Source organism: Musa acuminata, chromosome BXJ1-1, assembly GCF_036884655.1.
Source record: "Musa acuminata AAA Group cultivar baxijiao chromosome BXJ1-1, Cavendish_Baxijiao_AAA, whole genome shotgun sequence".
NCBI classification, from domain to species: domain Eukaryota; kingdom Viridiplantae; phylum Streptophyta; class Magnoliopsida; order Zingiberales; family Musaceae; genus Musa; species Musa acuminata.
Genome location: NC_088327.1, coordinates 12505661 through 12528627, shown reverse-complemented (window position 1 = coordinate 12528627; position 22967 = coordinate 12505661). Strand labels below are relative to the sequence as shown.

Genomic DNA, 22967 nt, shown 5'->3' with positions numbered 1-22967 from the left:
TAATCGATCCTAATTACAACAAAGCAAATCATTGACTAATAATTAGCTACGAATCATCGTTTTAATCGGACCCGAGTCAAGGCCGAACCGGAAAAGGCTTGGTTTACAATGGGCCCGATTAGCAACCCAACCCGAGTCGAATCCGATTCAATTATAACTTGGTCTGGATTAGCCTAAATCCGAATCATTCAATCCAACCCATCTCGTTGGCACCCTCGGAAAGATTAGCAATGGGATTTGATCCGTGGATAAGCAGCAGCCCAAAGACTAATGGGATTTGAACTCGTGCAATTGGTCATCGCGATTTATAATTATATAATATATATTTTTTGGGTAAATAATGCCCTCGATTTCGTGCATGGAGGGGAAGCGTCATCATGCTTTCGACATGTGCTTAGTGGATTGGCCAATTGGTAAGGGACCCACACGTCTCAGAGTCTACGTGTCTTATCCATGGGGCATCAAAGACGTCTGCTGCTCCTCCCGAAGCAGCGGATCGGGCCTTCCACCTTCCTCTCCCATAGAAACCCTAATATGCACCGGTGAACGACTACATTCTCCCCTCTCCGATGGCAAGCCCGTAATTATTTGTCGAGGCAGTGGCGTTATTCACCCCCGTCTATATCGTGTGTACGTCAAACGAACACCGCGCGCTCTCTCTCTCTCTCTCTCTCTCTCTCCAACCCCACACCAAACCCTGACTCCCCTTCCCGACGAAACCCTAACCCTAGACTTCTCGTAACCCTAAATTTCATCCGCTGATATGGCCTGCGAGAGCTGATCCCCTCTCTCACCATCGGCCGCCCGAGCTTCCGGCAGCGAAGCGATGTCGCTGGACGGCGCAGTCGAGAGGAGGGAGGGGTCGCCGGCGGGCAACGGGAACGGGAATGGGAACGGGCCGGTGATGGCGCCTCCGGCGAGGCCGACGTACGGGGACCGGCGGCTGAGGCTGAATCCGAACACGGAGCACAAGCCGGAGCGATACGAGGACGTGCAGTCAGAGTTTGACCCCGCCATCTTCAGCTCCCTGGAGCGGCACCTACCGCCGAGCATGCTCGAGGTGCCGCGCGACGCCAAGGTGCAGTTCATGAAGGAGATCCTCGCTCGGTACTTGCCCGAGGGGGAACGAAACAGGGTGAGCTGCTCTGGTGTTCTTTTTCTTGTCCTTGGCCTTCTTGTTCTTTGCCGTTGAAGTTGGTGTTTCTAGAACTCAGGGTTTCCGTTGTTCGGATTCCAGGGATCTATGATTTCTTCCTCTGGACAAAAAAATCATCTTTTGGGTGAAATAACGGAAATGCCCTTATTTGCTTTACTGCGAACGATCTTGGATTCAATTAAGCCACGGCACATTAAAATAGTTGCTCTGTCCTCTGCAGAAATTTTTATGATAGAGCATGGATTTGTTGGGTGTACTTGTAAATATGTTGTTCGATGTCTTTTGCTTGATGACATCATACAGACATGGTAGTAGGATAACTTCGGTGGAGAGCTTTGATGTGAAGGAACCATGCAGCGTGAGGTTGATATGCTTGTATTTATAAATTGGATGATATGAATTTGGATATGAATTTTGAGCTGGGATGTTTAAAATGCTTTTAAGTTTATATTGTACATTTATCCACGCTCCAATATCCGACTCAGAATTGTGGTAACATTACTCTTGGTATTCTCGATGTGTTTTAGTTTATGGATTTAGAAGTTTGTGAACAGTTCTACATGATTTGACCATTCCCAAAAATTATCCTTAATTATCAAATTATTTATGAATTATGATTTATTCTTTGTCATCTAGGATTATTTCAAGAAGTCAACTTTGGTTGTAGAGCGTCATGTTATGCTCTTCCATGCTTATTTTGCATGAAAGAAACCTGAGATATATCAAATCCCTACTTCGTGGATTTATATTTGAGTTTTTCTTATATAAAGCAACTCGGTCCTTGTTTTTCTTGTTTGAAACATCACCAGTTGTGTTGTTGTAGTTGGTACAGAAGTTTAGACAATCTCGTGCCTCTTGTTTTTGCTACGGCAATAACATAACTATTTAAGAAAGTTGTTTGAAGTATGGAAAACTTCTCTTTTCTTGATTTAGTACTTTAACTTGAGAAAAGAACTTTTGAGGAAAGATTTCAGAGTAGTTGGACTCAGTAATTTCAATAGGTGCTCGAGCGCTTGCCTAAGCGCTCGGGCGAGGCGAGGCAAGGCTTAAGCGCCTTGCTTCAAAGAGGCGCCTTTGAGGCGCTCGCCCGAGCTCAGGCGTTGGGCGCTTCGGGCGAGCGCCCGGGTTAAACCGGGTGACCGAACCAGTGTTTTATGTCCGGTTTGGTCTTCGGTGCTTTAGTTGTTTCAATCGAACCAACTAAAGCACCGATATCAGCCTCCCAACATCCCTCTCGTGACTTCCCCAACCTTAACCTTGCTCGCGATTTTGCCGTTGATATTTCCTCTCTACTGTCGCTGCGTCTCTCCACTGTTGTTGCTTCTCTTTGCTGTCGCTACTCTATGTTGCCTCTGTCACTGTCGTTGTTTGTCGTTGCCACTATCGTCGCTCCGACTCCTATTGTCGCTGCTCGCTGCTACCGCCGCTGCTTCTCTCAGTCAACAACCTCAATCTTACTCTTACACTGCGCCCCCTCTACCGTTGCCACTACCGTTGCTCGCCGCTGTTGTCGCTACTTGCCACCATCGTCGCTCCCGCTCCCACTACCGTTGTCGCTACTCGTCGCTACTGTTACTCTTACTCCCTCTACTCAAATCAACTCGATAATATACTGTTAATAGTATATTAACAGTATACTATTGACTGTATACTAGTAACAATATTTTTTTATTTATTAGATTAATAATATATTATTTTAATTTTAATATTATTAATTTTTATTTATTTGAAATTATTGTTATTTTTTTGAATTTTGAGATTTTTTGTTAATGTGATATTGTGATTCTGTAAGATTTTTTTAATTTGATATCATATTTTTATTTAAATAATTATATTTATTAATTATATTATATATTTTTATATTTTTGCATCTCGCTTCGTTCGGACGAGCGCCTAGCGCTTTTTAAATCACTAGTTGGACCATTAGAAAAGTTTTCTTAAATAGATCTTTTATAAGTTAACTTTCTCTTTTATCTAGTAGATTCCTGGTAAATGAAAATTATGATAGTTGAATTCATAGTTTTTAAATTGCAATTCTTGAATCTAGAATGATTAATTTTTTCCTATTAGTTCATAAAGAAACTTTTCCTGTAAGTTTACAAAATATTATGTTCATTAAATGGCAATATGAAGGAAATTTTCCCATTTATAACAAAATTACTGATGGGAGGGCTTACTATTTATGTGCTTACTGCTTCTTATGTTAATATTGCATTATCTCAAGTTGTACATGTTCTACTAGTTCTTTCGTTTTTGTTGTTATTTCTGGTCTTTTGTGGCTTAGGCAAGTGGTCTTTTATTTCAATTAATATAGATGCCTATTCGCTATATCAGGTTCAGAGGCATAAAGAATACAGGCACAAACTAATGTTGGCTTATCAGGTATGCCATTTGAATATCATCCCTGTACTTTTTGTTACTTTAGAATCCAAGTGTTTCCTTGTCTACAAAATTTCTACCAGATTTGGTCCTTGAGTATGAATAATTTAAGAAAATTACAATATCTTGAATAAATTATTTATATAAGTTTTGTCTAATTTGCTTTTTGTATGATTTGGCTGAACATTACTAATTACAATTAGTGGTTGTTTTTTGTCTAGTATTTTAGACAAACTATGTTGTGCAACTTCATTAGCAATTTTTTGTGGTGCTACATGTGATAGTTCTTCTCACTTTTAACAATTAATGATTATGTGTTGAATACTGTAACAATTTTTTATAGATATATCATGTTACCTGTGTGATATTGTATGTAATTTCAATCTATATATTTATGATGATGTTCTTTGTTATGTGTACTGTAGTCAATCTGAGTTCTATTTTGATAAAGATATACTATTGACATTAAGCATAAAGAGAGCAATGGGTTAGTGATGTAGGACAAGTTTGCCAAAAACATAGCCTTTTTTATATAATATTGTAAGGGAAATATAGAGGAAGGAAAAGACAATTATTAGAATGATAATAGGCAAAAAAAAAATGCTTGTTCTGACTCGAGGAGAATTCCGGATAAAAGTTTCACACTTCCACATATCCCACACATATGATAGAATTTTAAATCGGAAAAGAAGACATGCGACCTTATACCATTCAAACACACTATGGAAAAAACCTCAATTCATTTTATCATGCTTTGATACCATTCAAAAAGTTCTTTATAGTCCCTAAGCACAAAAAAAAGCAAAAAAGTACAGAAATAAGAAAAATATTGCAATTACATCAAAATAAGTAGATCAAGAACTTTTTCCTTTTTCGAAGAAGAGAATGTTCCAAATTTGATTTGAAAAAGAGTATTCACTTTTGAAGATATGGTAGTCTTTCATCTGTGTATAATCTTCAATAAAGAACAAACTTTCTCATGGGTTGAAATCTTCAATCAGATTCAAGGCTTATCTCCTTCCTTCTCATTTACAATCTTTAATCAAACATATTATTGTCTCCTTTTGTTTGTTTCCTTTTTGTCTTCTTTGATATTCTTGGTAGCTAACATTGTCATTTGGCAACTTCCTAAATTTGTAAAAGACACCCTAAACTAGTAAAAAAATTTCAAGAAAAAGAAAAAAACACAGATGGTCCCACATCATCATGCAAAGAAGACTTTTGCAATATTCCTAATATTATGATAGACTTGGACATCTAATTTGTCGAATCGTGAGTCTGTCTTGGACATGAACTTAGGTACAACTAATTTCTTTTTTAGTAAGCAACGCTTATTAGGATTTATAATCTTGCCAATGATACCAGGTGAAAGAAAATTTATATCAGTTAATTTCCAAGGGTGAAAGTGGTGCTCTTCACATGTATCTTGTCTTGTATTTCCTTTGTTTTTCAATATTCCTACTTTGATTTATCAAAATATTGTGATGCATTCACGAGGCAATATCTTTGACTGGAAGCCACTATGTGCTGCTTGTCAAGAGCTCCATTCTTTTTATTAGAAGTAGCACTCAACTTACTTCTCATGATTATGGTGAGTCTTGACTCTTGATTCAATGAAATTATGTATAAACTCAGAGGTAGCTAGAATGTATGGGGAGGAAATAAAAATACAGTCTTATAGACTCAAGTTTAACATATTCTTGCAGCATACAGCTAGGAAACATGGTGGAAATTTTTTGATTTGGAGTATAGCAAGATATCCTATGCATTCGCATACATACCTAGGATTTTTTTTTTATCTGCAAAATATACATGGAGTAACTATCCCTAACTCAGGTGTTTCTTGATGGATATAAAATAATTTATTCTCTGTTAGAATATTACTAGGATATGTTTCATTGGGGCCATATGATTGATCCTTTGGGATAATATTCTTTTAGCCATTTGTTTAGCATTCTTTTAGCTGTTTACACTTTTTTAATCTCGTTCTACAAATTTTACTTTAACTGTGATAATTTCTTAACTGCTCACATATTTGGAATGCTGGCCTCCTATAAATTATGATGTTATTTATGTGCCTTTTTATTGTTTTGTTGGACAGCCTTTACATAAGGAACTCTACAATCTGCATCCATCAGCTTTCTTTGTGCCATCATTTCTTAAAGCGGTCAATGACAACCCAGAGGAGAGCTTTAGAAATATATTATCTGAACCCTCACCTGGAATTTATACATTTGCTATGCTTCAGCCAAGTTTCTGTGAGCTGCTATTAGATGAGGTATTACAAATTCGTGTACTGCCCTTCAACACATAACAAGTTATTTTGTTTTGCACTTATTCATATTTTGATGATTTCTTAGGTAGAAAATTTTGAAAAGTGGGTTAATGCAGTTAAGTTTAAAATAATGAGACCAAATACAATGAATAAGTATGGTGCTGTGCTTGATGATTTTGGCCTGGAAACCATGCTTAATAAGCTTATGGAAGAATTCATATCACCTATAGCTAGAGGTAATAAATTTGCCTCCCTTCTGTGTCTAACATGATATTTCTTGTTAATGTATATTGCTTTTTTATAAATCTTCACCAAGAACTAATTTCTTGTGTTGCAGTATTTTTCCCTGAGGTTGGTGGATCTACTCTGGATTCACATCACGGTTTTGTCGTTGAATATGGGAAGGACAAGGATGTTGAATTAGGCAAGTAATATATATACTAACAAGAATTAGTCTAACTACTATTTCTGATATTCGGCTAAATTAATTTGATTTTTAGCACATGAAATCATTTGGCTGTCCAAATATTTGAATGGATGAATTGTATCAGGTAGAGGTTGATTAATGCCTTGATGCTGGTTGCAACTAACTTTGATATTGTTTGGTCTTCACCTTGTGTATGTGAAGATGTTATTTTATCATGCTTGTTTGTTGGTGCAAATCTTATCACTGGAGGGCTGACTAGATCAATAATATCTGTCAGTCTGTTGGCACAAAATCCCATCTGAAACTATTAGAGAAAGAGGTAGACGAAGAATAATATACTGATAACAAATATAAGAGAGGGAAAAGGTAATAACAAGGGTAATTGGTCATTCCCATATTTGAAAATAATAAGTACTGACCAGTTTTCTGCAGCTGAAAATTCCCTTATAGGTAAATGTGAATATGTTCTTGTGTCACCATAACTAGGGTACTTCTCTAAAGGAAAATGGGACATTGATCCAATTCCTGTTTATTCCAGACTCATCTTCTATTCTAAATGAATTTGAACTGACTCAAGACTAATTAACAAAACCTTGGACTATTTATATGTGGACAAGTGAGTCAAGAGAATTATATAATTCCTTCACATATGATAATCAAACCTGGGTACATCCTTTCCTCTTTGGATTTCTTAGTCGGCTCTAAAATTATTCTAAAAGTTAATTTTAAGTAAAAAGGGCAATAAGAAAAGTATATAAAACCATCTCTACATCGCCCAGCCGTAGATCTATATGTTATTTCTTGTAACTGTACCTACCTGCATCACTTTTGGGACCTTGATGACACTTCTCATTACAGGGATCTAATTTTTGTATCATGGAAGTGTTCTGGAAACATGTTAATTCTGCATGTCATGTGGACATTCATCTTAGCCAGTCATACTGCAACATTGGTGGCACCATTGTAGCATCGCGAAAACTTAGTTTCCTTTTGATATTCCTCTTACATCGTTCCTAGTATTGAAAGGAGAGGGGCTGGTAGGTTAATTTCTTTCGGTATAAAATTAATCCCCAAATTTTAAATTGTTCTTAAAATTTTGAAGCAATGTAAAAGAATGATATGACTAAAACCTAAAAAAGCAAAAAAAATTGTTCTATTTGGGTTAGGAAATCTACAGATGTGGTCTCCAGATAAGGCTGAAAACTTTCTTCGTAGCAAGCATCAGATTGGATGCATTTCTCTTTCTGAAGATCCCTTACCATGACACATAACAAAGACCATGGATCTTATGACTTTGTGCCTGTGCAACTTGTTGAAGTATCAGTGCCTAGCTATGCCAGTTGGTTGTTGGTATGATACACATGCTGAGCTTTGTTTCTTTGTGCCGTTCATCTGTAATGCATGCTTGCTATGTCATGTGGTATCCATCAACACCTCATTCCATCCAAGTGCTACTCAGGATGTTGCCAAAAGAGTTTTGGGCAATGCTGCTGGTACAGGCACTTCTTTCTTCATTAATTACGTAAGGTGAGACTCTTCCAATTCATTCCTTAAAAACCACCCTATTGACACCATCTCATATAAGCTCATCTTGACTTTTAAATTATTTTAATTTTAAATCTTCAGTCAAATTTTTGAAGGCAACAATGCTTCTACCTGTTTTGTATCTTGAGCAAATGGTAGACGATTAAGCTACATTAAGCAGCCACGGAAAATCCTATGTTCTTTTTAGTTGTATAGAAATGGTTTCAGCTGGAGACCACAAGCAAATGGTCGAGCTAGTGAATTTTGTGCCTCATTCGGATGTGTGTGTTCTAGAGAACCATTCGTTCCATTATTTTGGGGAGTTCATATATTTTTCTTGGTCCATTCTTTTCTCCCATTTACATACTTTAATTTTTTTCATCTTAATACATCAGGCAATTTCCTGTGAGTTCTTTGAGTAATGTCATGCATATGCTTCTGACTTGTGACTGCTCTGCAAATCACCTGTGGCTAGATGTCACTTTACTAGAAGGTGCTTTCTTTTTTATTTTCTTTACAGGAAGTGAACTTTGTATTTTAATGTATTCTGATTTATTCTCTTTTCTGTTCCCTAATCTTCACCACTGGTTCTCTTGCTTAGCCTTAACTTTTAGGCCATGACATTGTGGAAATGGTAGATACACATATATCAACATGTAAAAACCTCCTATGTTGCATCTTGACATGTTATTCTTATAGCTACTCATGTTTATTGTAGAACATAGCATTGTCTGTTCATCACATTCTTGGGTGGTCTTAGTTTTCTAGATATTGTTTTTTAACTTTGATATCTATTTCCACAGAATTAAATTGAAGCAATTCTTTTATACGTCTTATTTAAGTCATTGTAGTTCCTGTGATGCAGGTTTCCATGTGGATGATTCAGAAGTTACTTTAAATGTGTGTTTGGGGAAAGATTTTTCTGGGGGTGAATTGTTCTTTCGGGGTGTTCGATGTGATAAACATGTGAACACGGAGACACAACCAGAGGTTCGTTATGTCTCATGAGAAGTATTAGCCAGAACAGCTGTATAGATCAACTTAAAGTCTTATTTGTTTGTTCTATGTTGACCTGGAATCTGTAACAGATATGACGTATTAGGCTTGTAGAACTTAGCCAAGTGTCTTTGGAATTATTTCTTCAATTACAAGATTCATTGCTTTATAAGTTACTATATAAAATGGTTGACCTGTCAAACATTTTATATTAGCATTAATTTCGTTAGGGTGTTTTGAAATGCTGACTTTCATGTATTGGCTACTTTTTAAAATAATTTGTAATTTTACATACTTACTAATACTAGAGCCACACTAAAATTTAATGAGACCTGCAAAATGGTACAGAAACTAGTGATTGTACTGATATAATCCAGTAGTGTTAACATTATTGTCAATAAGGCATAATGAGATTGCTATTAAACTGATATTAACTTTCATCATTTGGTTTCATGACAACCCATACCATGTATTGGTCTTGTGTGGTTTGTGATGGATGTCATGCTAGGAAAATGTAGGCATATTGCAAATCTTGCCAGCAACACATGATGAATTGTAACAAACTCATATGCCATCCCTTGCCTTACGGTATATTATCTCTTTTTGCTCTATAAATAAATAGATATGAAGCTATTCGATACCCATTAGTCGCATAGAGTTGATCTTATCAGTTGTCTTTATTATGCCTACTTTTAGTATATATTTCTGTTATAGTTGCCTGAAATAGTGATTTTTTTGTTTTTGTTCATTGACTAGTGCGAACAAGCTGCCTAAACTCTTCCTTGCCTGATGAGGCTAACAATTTCTCAAATGGCAGGAAATTTTAGATTATTCTCATGTCCCTGGTCAAGCTGTACTTCATCGTGGCCGTCATCGGCATGGTGCTCGCCCCACAACTTCTGGACACAGGATCAATATGCTTTTGTGGTGTAGAAGGTACCTTTATGTTTTTGTTCTATAGATGCATAATGTTTTGATGGCAAGATTTCCTTTCAAGAGCATGAATACAATATTTATTGCTTGTAATTTGAGGCATTGAGTTGACTGGGTATTGTTTACCATGTATGTAACCATTCTTTAGTTTGGTACTCACTTCATGATCATCCATCTCATGCCTGTTATTTAATCAGTAGATAGCTTGGTACTTGATGCTTCTGTTGTTGTGTTTACTATTCACTGCAAACATGATGTTTTTCATCTGCCACAATCGTCATAATGTTCAACATTCACTGTTGAGCGTGACAAAAAGATGTGATGATAGAGTAAGGAGATGCTATAGAATTCTAGATTAATCCCAAACTCTGTGCTCTTTTCAACTATAGTCCTTATGTTTGCATTATCCAAAAATGGACACATGGTTGTTACATAAGGCACTGAGGCCACAGTTGGGCACATAACCATCTTCAAAACTATGGATAAATAAGTTTAGGTTCTTTTTGTATGAGATACAATATTTATTTGTCTTAATAATATCTTTGTATAATGTGATTAATATTAATTTTCATAATAGTTTATCGTGATTTTAATGAATTTCTCAATGTTTCGTACCATATCATGCAGTTCATACTTTGAACAACTTTCTGTTCCACGATGATGCTATTTTATGCCAAACTCTCTTTTGTTTCTCCTGTGCTAATTCTCTTGGTTATATGTACTTTGTGCAACAAGTGATCTTGTGTGATCTGGTCTACAGTTCAGTCTTTAGAGAGATGAAGAAATATCAAAAGGATTTCTCTAGCTGGTGCGGTGAGTGTCAGCGCGAGAAGAAAGAACGGCAGCGTCAGTCGCTTGCTGCCACCAAGATGGTAGGACTCACATTTTTGAAGATATTGAATTTCTAAATGTGAAATTGGTCGAATGAGTTTATGATGCCTTGGTCTTGAGTAATAATCATCATGATTGCTTCTTTTGACAGGCATTTCTTAAGGGCTGTGGAGGATCAAATATATAAGGTGCTTTTGTTTGTATCCAAAATTGGGTGGTTGTAAAGTAGCGTGCTTGTCACCCAGATTGACCTTTGATTTGTCTAAGGTGGTTATCTTGTTTCTTTAGATTGTTGTAATCACTGAGGATATTTGTATATGCCACAGTTTATCTATATGAATGTCTTATATTGCTCGCAGGAATCTGACCATACCGGTAGCTTCAGCTTTGTTTGTTGAATTGGACCAGCCTTCTTTAAGTTATAGCGGTCGGTAGGTAGCATTTTTTGGAAAATAATCCATTTTGTGCCACAAAAACAGTGTTGGAAATTTCTATGGTCTCACTGATCGGTTGGACTATGTTCCTATTGTAACTGTTATTAGTGGCTCATACATTGTGGGAAGGAATTCCAGGTATAATGCCTGAGAAATTCCATCAAAAGATTTCTGTGAATTGGAGAAATGCTAGCAAGAATTAGTGGGTAAATTTTTGTAGTCCTTTGAACATGCCACCTCTGCATTTTTAATGCCTTGCTCAGCAAATTTCATTTATGATTCATTGTACATATGTAGTATTGCTCTTCTAATTCTCATCTTTTCCGGCAGCTACTTCAATGCGGACACACGCGAGGTAAATGAAGATGACTCTTTTTCGTGCAACCGTGCATTCATATTCTTTTCATGCTTAATTTGCAAAATTCTCTAAGACATTAGCTGTTGTTGGAAAAAAAGTATGTTGGTTGATTGCATCAGTTCAGAAATGTTTCTGGGTTGATATGGGTTCTCACAGACTTAAGGCAGTGGGGCGTGTACTCCGAATACATTAGTAGGTTTATTCTGTCAGCTTAAATACTGGTGTCCTACAGATGGAAAGGTCAGGAAATGTTGGAGCCAAATGCTAAATGCTTGTTTGTTGGTATTATCAATTGTATGGTGTTATGGTGAAAGGTTTCCATCTGTTTGATTTATTGAAAAATAACAGCACTGAAATGTCATGGATGGCCTTGTGCAAGAACATCTAGCCAGTCATTTCGGAAAGCACTTTCCGGTTTTCTTGTTTTCTTTCTTGGTAATGAGACTGCTGTGCATTGTTCTGATTGAAGTTTCAACAGTGGGTGCTGAATTTTGAGTTTTGAGGAGTCTTAGGAACTGCAATGTTCTCTTTGTTCTGCATTATCTTTTCTCATTCTTGTTCCTTGTGATTTTTGTTTTTCTAATAGAAGAGGTATTGGTATTTTAGTTGCAGAAACCTATCAAACCATAGAATTTTATCGAAATAGAAGTTTTTTTGTTTCTGCATCTCTTTATTTGATTTCCTATTACTCTTTCAAGTTAATTTTGAGAGTGTTAGATCTAAATATTGCTTCTTTTAGCTACTGGTAGTGCTAAATGTGTTATCGAAAGTTCATCTAAGAATAGTGAAAGCTTTAAGTTAATCTGGCTAATTTCTACGACATTAGATGTGTCAATCTTCGATCTGATCAAATGGCTATACTACCTCAAGAAAATGGTAGACTTTGTAGACCCCACTATGAAAACATGTTGACTTTCACGAGGAGTCTATGTTGATGACACAACACTGGTTGGAATAACGTCTCACAGCGTCAACTCGTCAACACGGAAACTAATGTAGCAAGAAAATGACGGAGACAGGGTGAGTCCAAAAACTGAGCTTCGAAAGCTTCTCTTGCAGTCATCTTTCGTTGAATCATGCTCTTATGGTCTTACAATTGTTTTATGGTCATCATTGGGAACACATTTAATTATATAATCAAATATATATATATATATATATATATATATATATATATATATAAAGAGTCTAATATATATTTTAAATATAAAATAATATTTGATAAATTTAAAAAAAAAAATTATATTTGATTTGAGTGATGTATTAATATTTTAATATTTTATAGGATGTTAATATAATTTTTAAACATTTTAAAATACCTTATGATATTATTTAAAATCATAAGATTGTCACTATATAATTGAATCTCTAACCCACATTTTTATCATCTATTCTTTTGATTTTTATCATTGTCCTTTCTCTCACAAGTTTGAAATTTTACTTATTTATTTCAATTTTTATTCATTTATATGATTAATTTATTTATTTATTATATATAGAGACCATATAATTTTTTATAAGATAACATGCATTTTATTTATTTATTTATTCACTTATTAATTAAATAAAAAATATATACAAAATATTAGAATGATAAATTTGTCACATAACATTCAATGAACCTTTGAAAAACAATTTTACCAAACGATACCTACGTCAATATACATTTAAAATATAATCTTCATCTATTATTTTTCAAACACTCAAAATACTACACTCTTTTCTCAAATGCATATTAAAAATACAATTGTGTTCCCAAACATAGCATTAACATGATAGATTGTGTCATCAAAAATACAATTATGTTCCCAAACATAGCATTAATATGATAGATTGTGTCATCATGCTAAGTCAAAGAAATGGATATTGATTTATCTATTAGTCGAAGTGTCGAATAAATTATTTTATTAATAAATAAATAAAAAATATCAAATAAATTCTTATTAATAAATAAATAAATAAATAAAAAACCCTCTCAGGATTGCTGTGTTACAATCAGCCTCCTTAGATCCTACTTGCGAGAAAATTGTACATTATATACATCTCCTTCTAAGTGAGAAATTTGATATAATGATAAGATTATTCTCGCAAATTGTACATTATATACATAGTGCGAATTTTGATATAATGATAAGATTATTCTCGCAAATTGTACATTATATACATCTCTTTCTTCTGAGTGCGAATTTTGATATAATGATAAGATTATTCCTTTCTGATTCAAAGACTAGAATTTGAATATTGAAAATAATCTTTGTATATTTAAAAATAAAATTATAGATATTAACCTCTCTGGATTTGAAGAACCTCGTGTTTCATTGGACACAACTCTTAGACAAAAAATATAAAGCATATGACTGTGCATCTTAACCATTAGAACATCTCATGGGGGGCTTTGTTCTTATATTGATGATAAGAACATAATTCATTCACACCCATTTACGGTGGCATCAGCTCTTATGTTGCATCTTTACATTAAGATCAAGACCGCAAAACAATTATTGTCACCGGATTAATCAGATCTACAACATGTATTGCTCGATATCTCCATCAGATCAAGAGTTCCCAATACGTTCATCAGGTGACTCTTTCTTCTCCATAGGGCATTGCAGAAACTGTATGATCGCTGATCTATCATAGGCAAGTTTTTGTGTTTGCGTGTAAGCAAGCATGCAGAAGATAACCACAAATATGTTCTGCTCAAGCATACATATGCATGAAGTGGGTTCAAAGTTTATTCTTCGGAATGATGCCGACGAGATAAGCATGCAAGTGCTTCAGATGCTTTTGCAAGAACGAAGAATCTATTTGCAGACAAACCGAGTAACAGGAACACCATAAATTTGCTCTCCTTTAGATCGAAAACAACAAGCGACGAGTATCAAAGTGCAGCAGAGCGGATCTTGCCTGCAGACGGACGGTCACAAGGTAATCGGAGACAGCAAGGGGCTGAAGGTGATGACAGAAGCATAGAGAGCACAAAGGAGTGAGATGCAGCAGCCCACGCATGTCACCATCTGTGCTCTCTATCTTCTGTCAACAGCTACCACCATCACCTGCCTCCTTTTGCCCCTCCCATGAACCTGTAACCGAGAGAAGCTACACAGATGGGCGCGGAGAGACCTGATGCCGAAGCCACATGTGTGCCTGAGCAGTGAAGGTGGAACTTGAAAGACCTACAAGAACCACGGCCAGCCTCCTACTTATAGATGGTCAGAGAGAGAAAGAGAGAACAAGAGGGTCTCTTAGGTTACAGCCTGAGTGCATGATGAACAGATGAGGTAAGATAAGATATTCTAAACTTCCTCTCCTGGCTCATCACATGGTGGACTGACAAGGAGATGAAAGGATGGAGAAGAGCACCTTATCCTCCGCCATGACCAGTCCATTTCAGAGAAATAATGGGGCGGTGACCCCAGTCTTCGACACTTGTCGACACCCCATCAAGGGGTGATGACGACTCTCATCAGACCCTCCATTGCCGGTGCAACACTGTGCCCCCTAATTCACCAGCGAAATCGACGTTTCAGCTTCGGGCAACGAGGATTAGCTGCAAAACCGATGGCAGGCATCTAAGATGATCTATGATCTCATACTACTACGGTTAAGAGGAAACTGAACCTTTTCGATCTCGTCGAGCCACCGATAATTGGTATTCTCACGACATGATTGGGTGAGCAAACCGATTGTTTTGGTGTTTGAATTATCTGATGATATTTCTTGATCTATCAAACGGATCAATGGTTATTAGACATCATCTCATATATGAGCTTTCGCATAATAATTATAATATTTATTGGGTCTTATCGAATCTCATAATTTTTTGACATCGAAATTGTCTTTAGATTTAGATTGATTATGAATCCTTGACGTATCGAATAATCAGAATATATAGAAACACTAATCTCTTTGACGTAAGATTTAATATTGTTCAAACATAGTTAAATCATACATAGTAATAATACATTCGATAGGTTTATAATATTTTTTTTTTACTTAACTCGATGGATGTTTCTTTTAATAAATGATAAATGACGAAGATGAGATCCAACTCAGGATATTGTCTATATATTATTAAAATCTTTACTAACTAAACTAGTTGATATCTTCTAACCTTTTTTTATTTATTTAACGTTTAATATCTTATCAAAATCTCACATAAATCATATAATATTTAAAAATAAAACCCTTATTATGGCTCTTAAAATATTAAAAAAATATAAAGCGAATAATAATAAATTCATCAAACTTAGCGCAAATAGACTCGAGTGGCGTGGAACATTAGACGTGGATGGATGGAAGTAACTTGAATCTAGAGAAAGAACCAATTGGGTTGAGCCCACCTTTGAACGGAGAGGGGTTGCAGAATGTGATGCCTCTGCATCAACGCAAGCAATTATTTCCGGAGCTTTTTCACAGGAGGAGGAAGAGGAGGAGGAGGACCTACGCATGTCTGCCACCTGCCGTCGCAGGGACAGTAGAGTCGTGGCCTTGTCCCAAGACTTGGCCTGTAGCTGCCCCATGGAATCTCTCTCTCTCTCTCTCTCTCTCTCTCTCTCTCTCTCTCTCTCTCATGCTGTCCACGCCCTCTGGACCCTGCATGCCTTTTGCATTATCATTTGTTATACGTGCATGCCTGTCCTCCAGTCAATCTCTCTCTCTCTCTCTCTCTCTCTCATGGTGGTGCAGAATCCCTGATGAACCATATGCGTCCCATTTGCATTGTCGTTGTCCTCCAATCTTTCCCTTTTTGGGCTGCCTGCACGAATCATGAGGTGTGGCAGTGTGATTCCATTCCTGATGGCCACCCAGATTGGTTGGGGAATTTGATTTGGGATTGGACAGAAACATATATAATTTTTAAATATAAAATCATATATATATATATATGACAAACTCAATGCCTTACATCATAACTAATCTTCATCAGCATAATGATGTCGAAACTATATTATATTTTACAATATTATACGTAACTTTTTATTCTGGATTAAGTAGTTTTTCAGGTATTTAAAATGTTAATTCTTTTGAAACTTACTAGTAATCATGATTAATAGAATATATATATATATATATATATATATATATATTAAACTTTAAATATCAACATGATAGAAATGTAAATGTTATTTTTGTTTAATTTTAATTTGGAATTGAGTGTGTCGTGAACGAGAGTTTTGCTGATGAGACAGACACATCGGTACAGTGTGTGAACGCAGCATGGCAAAGGCCGCCGCAACTTTTTGTGTGGAGGTAAGAATCAAATTATATTCTCTTTTTCTTGCCTGAAGAAAAGGGGCTCTTTTAATGTCCGTTTCTGAATATTAACTACAACCGCAGCATGGACTGTGGCCTCCGCCACCGTCCCGCTGCCCCCACCCTCGCTTTGTCGGCACGTCCTCTCGGCCATCGGATCTCAGCATCGTCGGCTCCTCATCGAGTTAGTAGTCGCGTCGGGTGATGGCGGAGCACCTGCGACCGGACCCCGAGAAGGGTAAGCCAAAGAAAGGGAGGCGTCGGAGAGACGTGGAGGTCGGGGATGATGACGACTACTTTGAGGCTTTGCTCAGGCAGGCCTAGGCTGCGACTTCGTTGCGACTGGTTCGTTCGCACATGACGCGGTCATCGTCGATCACCCTCCCGAGAGACCGGCCGCATCGGTCGTCGCGGTGACAACGGTGGGTGAGGGGCGGAGGCGACATACAAGGGGGGATACTATAACAAACTTTGATGCAGTCTCAAATGTATTGCTGTCAACTATAATTCAAATCGATTACTGTCAACTACAAAAGCATGCATGCAAGTTTTTGGATTTTGTAGATATTTGTATGATAAACCTCTCTCTCGAGTCTCCATGACAACCTTTCTGTGGCATACGCCACTTCGACAGCCTCTCAGCTCATGTATCGGAGCTTTCAGCTCAGGCGTTGATGTTGGCTGTTGGACCTCTGAACCAATGTCTTGCACTCAGCAGCCACGAGGCAACAGTGAGGAGGAGCAGGCCGCCGACGAGGACAGGAGTGTAGTTGAGAGTGTCCCCGGTGATGGGGTACGCGACGGGCAAGGAGAAGAGAACCGTGATGGTTGCAACCCAGAGGACGGCCACCCGACCCACCAAGAGACTGTAGCGGCCGAGGTTGAAGGGCCCTGGCACGAACGACTTGCGTGCGAGAGTTACTCTGAAGAAGATGGGCAATGCGTAGGCAATGTAGAGCCCGATGGTGGCGATCGACACCATTGCCTGGAATGCCACCAAGCTGCCGAGGGACTGCAAACAATGTAGAGAGTCTGACATGAGAAGGCCCATCTGATGAACATCTTTGGCACAGGACATGTATGAAAGCAGTACAGAGGAAATGCAAAACTATAGATTGGTTCTATGATCCACCAACAGGTTAAGATTGTAAAAGTAATGAAGCCATGAGGTATTCTGAAAAGAGCGATAAAACTAAACGAAAATTGGAACATGGAAAGACAGATGATACCGTAAGTGCCATGCAAAACGAAATAAAAGCAGAGAGCCAAACTGCATTGATCGGAACCTCTCGATTGTTCACTTTGTGCCAGAATGAGGATAGAGGCATGGCTCCATCTCGCGAGAAGGCGTACACCGTTCTGAGTTTAAGAAAACAAATACCAAGAATTACTAAATCTGAAGATGAGTGTAAAAAGTCAGGCAAAAATGATAATTTGACTCGACTTGTCATTCTATAGGAGCAAAGGTAGAACATTGGTGAAACAATCACCAAAAGAAATAGATTCTTACCTGGAGTTGCTTGTTACTGAACTCATGCCACAGAAAAATATAGCAACAGCAACGATTCCTAGACAAATGATGCCACCGATTCCATTGCCATATCTGCTTTTAAAGGCAAGATAAAAAACTTCGGCAATTGCATATCCACCAGCATCATTGTCACTGCTCAAGAGATAGGGAATGTTTGTAGCTGCAAATGTGATCCCAAGTAGGTAGCCCCAGCCGACGATGATTGATATGCCGATGGAACTAATTATTCCCTTTGGACCATTCTTGTCTGCATTTTTAGTTTCCTCTGTCTAAAAATAACACGCTGAGTAGCTTGGAATGCATCCATAAGAACAATATCGAGGTCTAGTCATGTTTTCAGAAATATATCTCTTATAGGAAATGATGCATGTCAATCCACCAAAACAGTTGAAATAACACAGAAAACGGAAAATGATACTCCGATCATTTTCTCCATTTCTAAGGCCGAGCAAACCAATGCAACAGTCGTCTAACCAACATAAAACTCCGATCACGCCAATAAAAATTACTACTGCATGGTAACGAAAAAATCGAACTTGGCTTGCAATAGCTCAAAATGTGGTATTCGTATAAACTAATTTAGAGAGCTCCAGAATTTAGACAAGGATTCATACCATATTTGCAGATGCATCATATCCTGTTAATGTATATTGGCTCATCAAGAGTCCTAAAACAAAGATGTAAAGCCTGCTGTGGATTCCAGCATCATTGTCAGTGTTGAAGTGAGTAAAGACAAATTTGGCACTGGACCTTTCGGTGGCAACGGTAGGTACGAGGATCATAAGGACAAAAACACCTGAAGAGAAACACCCTATTTATTGAGAATCTCAATAGATTTTTTTAACTAACTGTGAGAAAATTACTGAATACGGAAGTTAATTACTGAATGCGTACCTATTACATTCCATGTAGCAGCTAACTGTCCGAACAATGATATCCAAGTTATAGGAAGACTGTTTATGATAGCATGAATCAGGAGAATAGCCCCATGGAATCCAATGACCACATATTTGGAAGCCAAGTATCCACCTCCATTGTTCCCTCCAGTACTAAGTAGGATAATCACTTGAAGTAATTGAGCTAATGAGAAGTCTACACTGGTTGTAACAGCCCACTGCAAGAGAGAGTCTCCTTAGCAGCTCTGAAGGATTTGGAGGTTTAGCACCACAGGAGGAGGCATGGCCATGGTGAACAAACAAATAAAATTGCACCGAGGAAAAATCTAGAATTACCTGCCCAACAATGTTAAACCTGCAGCAAGTTAAAAAGAAAATGTTATAAAGCTTTAGATAGGAGTATAATTTTAGTATAAGCTGACAGATAATTACCATCTAATAATTTTCTGGAAGAAGTTAAATGAAATCTATAGAATTGAATTAAACTTCAGATTTTGAAAGCTTATATATGGTACATTCACCAAAATTATAAAGAAAAAAATAATTTCACCAAATTATCTGTTACTTGTGACGCTGGACTAATGCTGATAAATGCCGTCAAATGTGAGAGCTGACAACAATTGATCATTGTGCAATAATATAATGCTTGTGTCAGTATAGAATGACTCAGCAAACATAATTTACACGATAGATTTGGCATCACTGCCAAATTATATGACTGATGATTTGTCTCCTCTGTTCAAGTTTCTCATGAAGTTGGAAAAAATCGCATCCTCATCTTCAAACCTTCACCCCGGAAGCACTCAGGCAGAGTTCTATACATGCCTTAAGCATATTTGTTGCATTAGCTTGTGCTTAAAGAACTAAAAGCTCATACAAGAATCATTTAAGATCCCGATCCATTTCTGTCTGTCAGGGATACACCCATTGACAAATATACTGTGTTTGAACTCCATGGTGCAGACCCTACCATTTCTCCAGAACTGTAGTTGAGACCCATTTACAAGAATGCATTCATCTAGAATGATGCATAGACAAAGTGATCGCCTTTACAAACTAGCAATTCCAAAAGTCGGAATGCTGAACATACTAGAAAGTAACAACATTTAGCCTGTGTATTTTCATAGTTGGAAGAGGGAAAAAGGAAACATATGAGAAGCATAAAACAAGAATTCAGTGTAATAGTTGACTAGGTTATCTTGGTCTGATTTGGTTCACTACATAAGCACAAATGACCTGATATGAAGGCCTATGCATAAGACTGTCCAAGTCCTGTGGTTTATAGGTGCAATAGCAGGCTTCAATAAGCAAGCTTTTGGAATATGTCCAGTCAAGCACTTCAAATTAGTGAAACACCAACATGTGCAGAAGTGAAGAAGGCAAAACTAACCAGCCAATGATCCATGAAGCAAAAGGTTAAGTATAAAAAGAAACAGGTATCTACACGCTAAAAGAGAGCTAAAGAAGACTGCGAACTCCATGAATGCAGTAGAAAAGAAACAATCATGCACTACATTGCTGTGAAACTTCACGATGCGCTGAAGGAAGGAATGGAGTAACATCACAGTTCAATTCATTGATGGGAAGGATGCAGCACTCACCATCCGGTGATCCACGAAGCAAAAGGTCCCCACCGGTCGCCACAAAGCTTAGCACTCCAAAAGTAGAGACCACCAGAGGTGGGATAAGCCGAGCAGATCTCAGACATGGCAAGACCAACCATTAGAGTGAAAGCACCAGCAATGGGCCATCCGTATATCATGGTCACGGGTCCTCCAAACTCAAGGCCAGTGTTGTACAGTGTTGTTATACCAGTCAGGACCGATATGACGGAGAAGCTCACGGAAAAGCTGGAGATCACCCTGCTCAGATCAAACGAAAACAGCAAGTATCAATGCCATCACTGAAATCTAGAGAAGCATGGATGGATCATTGGTTGAATCGGTGGATCAATCGGTCAAAATACAAATTAAATAATTTTAAAAAACATAAAAATATATATAGATAATATCACAAGAAATAATTTTTATAATATGCATAAATAAAATGACATGGTAGAAAGCTTAATTAGGATGATAGATTACAAGAGGCTAATAAATACAATAGAAATTTTTTTTAATTTAATTCTTATAATTAAAAATAATTAAATGTCCATGAAAAAGATTGATGTAACTATAAGTCCCAACTATTTGGGATCACCTATAAAGATCTTTTATCGTCATTAAAATATGTAAAAAGTTATATATTTAGTTAAATTTAAAGTCTTTAAATTTTTATTTATAATTTTCATTAAAATCTTCTTAAATTTTCATTTATCTTTTCTCATACTATTAACATTGATTATTTCATCTCTTCCGACTACGAGGAGAGCACATACTCCGAACACAAAATACAACGAACATTCCTTGGACTCTATAAGTTAGATGAAGACATAAAATATATATATATATATATATATATTATTTTTTAAAGTATATATATAATTTTTCTGAATCAGAAAAATGAGGAGATTGTTCAACATGCTCCTATACCAGCAGCCTTCAATTTTCTATCAACCCACACCAACCCATCAATAATTTGGAAGAAGTTAGGCATCTCTGACTCATAATAATTTTAGATGTCAATGTCCCAGCTGACGAAGCAACCTGCAACAATCGAAACCACAGCACGAGTTGCATGGCTGCATGGGTGGCATTGTCCCCACCACAGGTCATCGGATTCCTTCTCCATCTTGTTCTAAAGCTAATAATTTAGATCCTCACCATTAAGATGAAATAATTTAATTACGTTATCTATGAGCAATTAGTTGCTAATCAACATAAAAATCATTTCAAAAATGATGCTAAAGATATTAACGATATTTTGATGTATTTTATATTTTTTGTTAACCATGATTAACACAGGTTCTTCGAGTGAATGTCAGTCAAATGAGCAATTGCTTGTGGAGGATCTGAATATTTGAAGGAATAAGTACCTTAGATTAAAATTTACAATAACATATATACTAACCTCTAAAAATTATATATACATCTCCAACGCCAATAACTTTCATAATTACCATTCTAAATAATTTAATTTATGCCTGCAACCCCCAAAAAATTAGTGATTATAGCATATATGTTTAATTTTAAATGACCTTCATTCAAAGAGTGGCAACTTAAAATACTATTGAAGGCTCTTAATATTTCTAATTTTTTTTTTCTATATTCAAACTAACAAATTCTTCCAATGAAAAGGACATTCTTAATACTTGCAGACATATATATATATATATATATATATATATATATATATATATATATATATATATATATATATATATATATAGGGGCAAATGCACTACTTCCAAAGTTTGCAATGGATATGTAAAATCCCTAACTTGTAAGAAAAATCTCGAATGGCAAGAAGGTTTGTCCGATGTGTGAATGCAGATTAGACCCGTAAAATAATTAGAAAAACCAAAGCTGATTTCATGAGATGAGAAAGGCGAAGAAAGAGAGCGATGGGAACATACGAGAGGCTGCGGCTGAGTTCTTGCTTGTAGCCGAGTTGCTTCAGCCGTGAGCCGTCGCCATTTCCCTCCTCCTCCTCCTCCCTGATCGATTCATCGCCTTCGAGAAGTCTTCTTTCAGCCATCGGCGTCTCTCTCTCTCTCTCTCTCTCTCTCTCTCTCTCTCTGCGCAGAGCAAAAGGGATGAGCTTTTGAATGTTTGGTGTCAAGCAAGCTTTATGTAGCTCTCTGTCTTCATGGTGAAAAGGGGAAAAGAAACCATTTGCTTTCTTTGTTTCTGTTTTGGAGCTCCATTGATTGGTTAAGAGACCGCTGTTTCTTTTGTTTAGTGCTCATCTCCAACAGACCCTGAGAAAGAAAATTCCCATTCCATTTATTGAAAGGCTTATTAGAGAAGCCACCAATTGCTTTCACAGATGCCTCAAACTGGACCAAACAGGCAAATTGGAATGGGACAAGT

The 22967-nt window shown here is 36.9% G+C and overlaps 2 protein-coding genes across 3 annotated transcripts; one reads left to right on the top strand and one right to left on the bottom strand.

Annotated features, from left to right (window-relative positions):
• The first annotated feature begins 488 nt into the window (after nt 1–488).
• On the top strand, nt 489–11231 carry LOC135674284 (2-oxoglutarate and iron-dependent oxygenase domain-containing protein CP2-like). 2 transcript variants are annotated; one of them, XR_010513577.1, is made up of 10 exons: nt 489–1135; nt 3491–3538; nt 5637–5813; nt 5896–6046; nt 6148–6234; nt 8627–8751; nt 9575–9693; nt 10451–10562; nt 10673–10788; nt 10881–11231. XR_010513577.1 is itself a non-coding variant. In XM_065184000.1 (9 exons), the coding sequence occupies exons 1-9, from the start codon at nt 827–829 to the stop codon at nt 10706–10708; spliced, it is 1164 nt and encodes a 387-aa protein (XP_065040072.1). In that variant the 5' UTR covers nt 490–826; the 3' UTR covers nt 10709–10879. The 2 variants fall into 2 exon arrangements, 1 of the variants encoding a protein (XP_065040072.1); XM_065184000.1 differs by lacking the exon at nt 10881–11231 and having other exon boundaries at nt 490–1135; nt 10673–10879.
• A 5814-nt stretch (nt 11232–17045) lies between these two features.
• On the bottom strand, nt 17046–22783 carry LOC135674278 (amino-acid permease BAT1 homolog). The gene is made up of 8 exons (XM_065183989.1): nt 22511–22783; nt 20598–20858; nt 19333–19351; nt 18995–19214; nt 18715–18896; nt 18080–18369; nt 17799–17928; nt 17046–17581 (listed from the first exon to the last, which is right to left on the bottom strand). Exons 1-8 carry the CDS (start codon nt 22630–22632, stop codon nt 17234–17236), a joined length of 1572 nt encoding a protein of 523 aa, XP_065040061.1. The 5' UTR covers nt 22633–22783; the 3' UTR covers nt 17046–17233.
• Between the last annotated feature and the right edge of the window lie 184 nt (nt 22784–22967).

Excerpts from the sequence above, each read along its gene's own strand:
- LOC135674284 (XM_065184000.1), top strand. The coding sequence starts at position 827 with ATGTCGCTGGACGGCGCAGTCGAGAGGAGGGAGGGGTCGCCGGCGGGC. Across the intron at positions 6,047-6,147 it reads CATATCACCTATAGCTAGAG|TATTTTTCCCTGAGGTTGGT; the intron begins GTAATAAATTTG and ends CTTGTGTTGCAG. Across the intron at positions 6,235-8,626 it reads GGACAAGGATGTTGAATTAG|GTTTCCATGTGGATGATTCA; the intron begins GCAAGTAATATA and ends CCTGTGATGCAG.
- LOC135674278 (XM_065183989.1), bottom strand. The coding sequence starts at position 22,632 with ATGGCTGAAAGAAGACTTCTCGAAGGCGATGAATCGATCAGGGAGGAG. Across the intron at positions 18,897-18,994 it reads TGCTACATGGAATGTAATAG|GTGTTTTTGTCCTTATGATC; the intron begins GTACGCATTCAG and ends GTTTCTCTTCAG. Across the intron at positions 18,370-18,714 it reads ATGATGCATCTGCAAATATG|ACAGAGGAAACTAAAAATGC; the intron begins GTATGAATCCTT and ends TGTTATTTTTAG.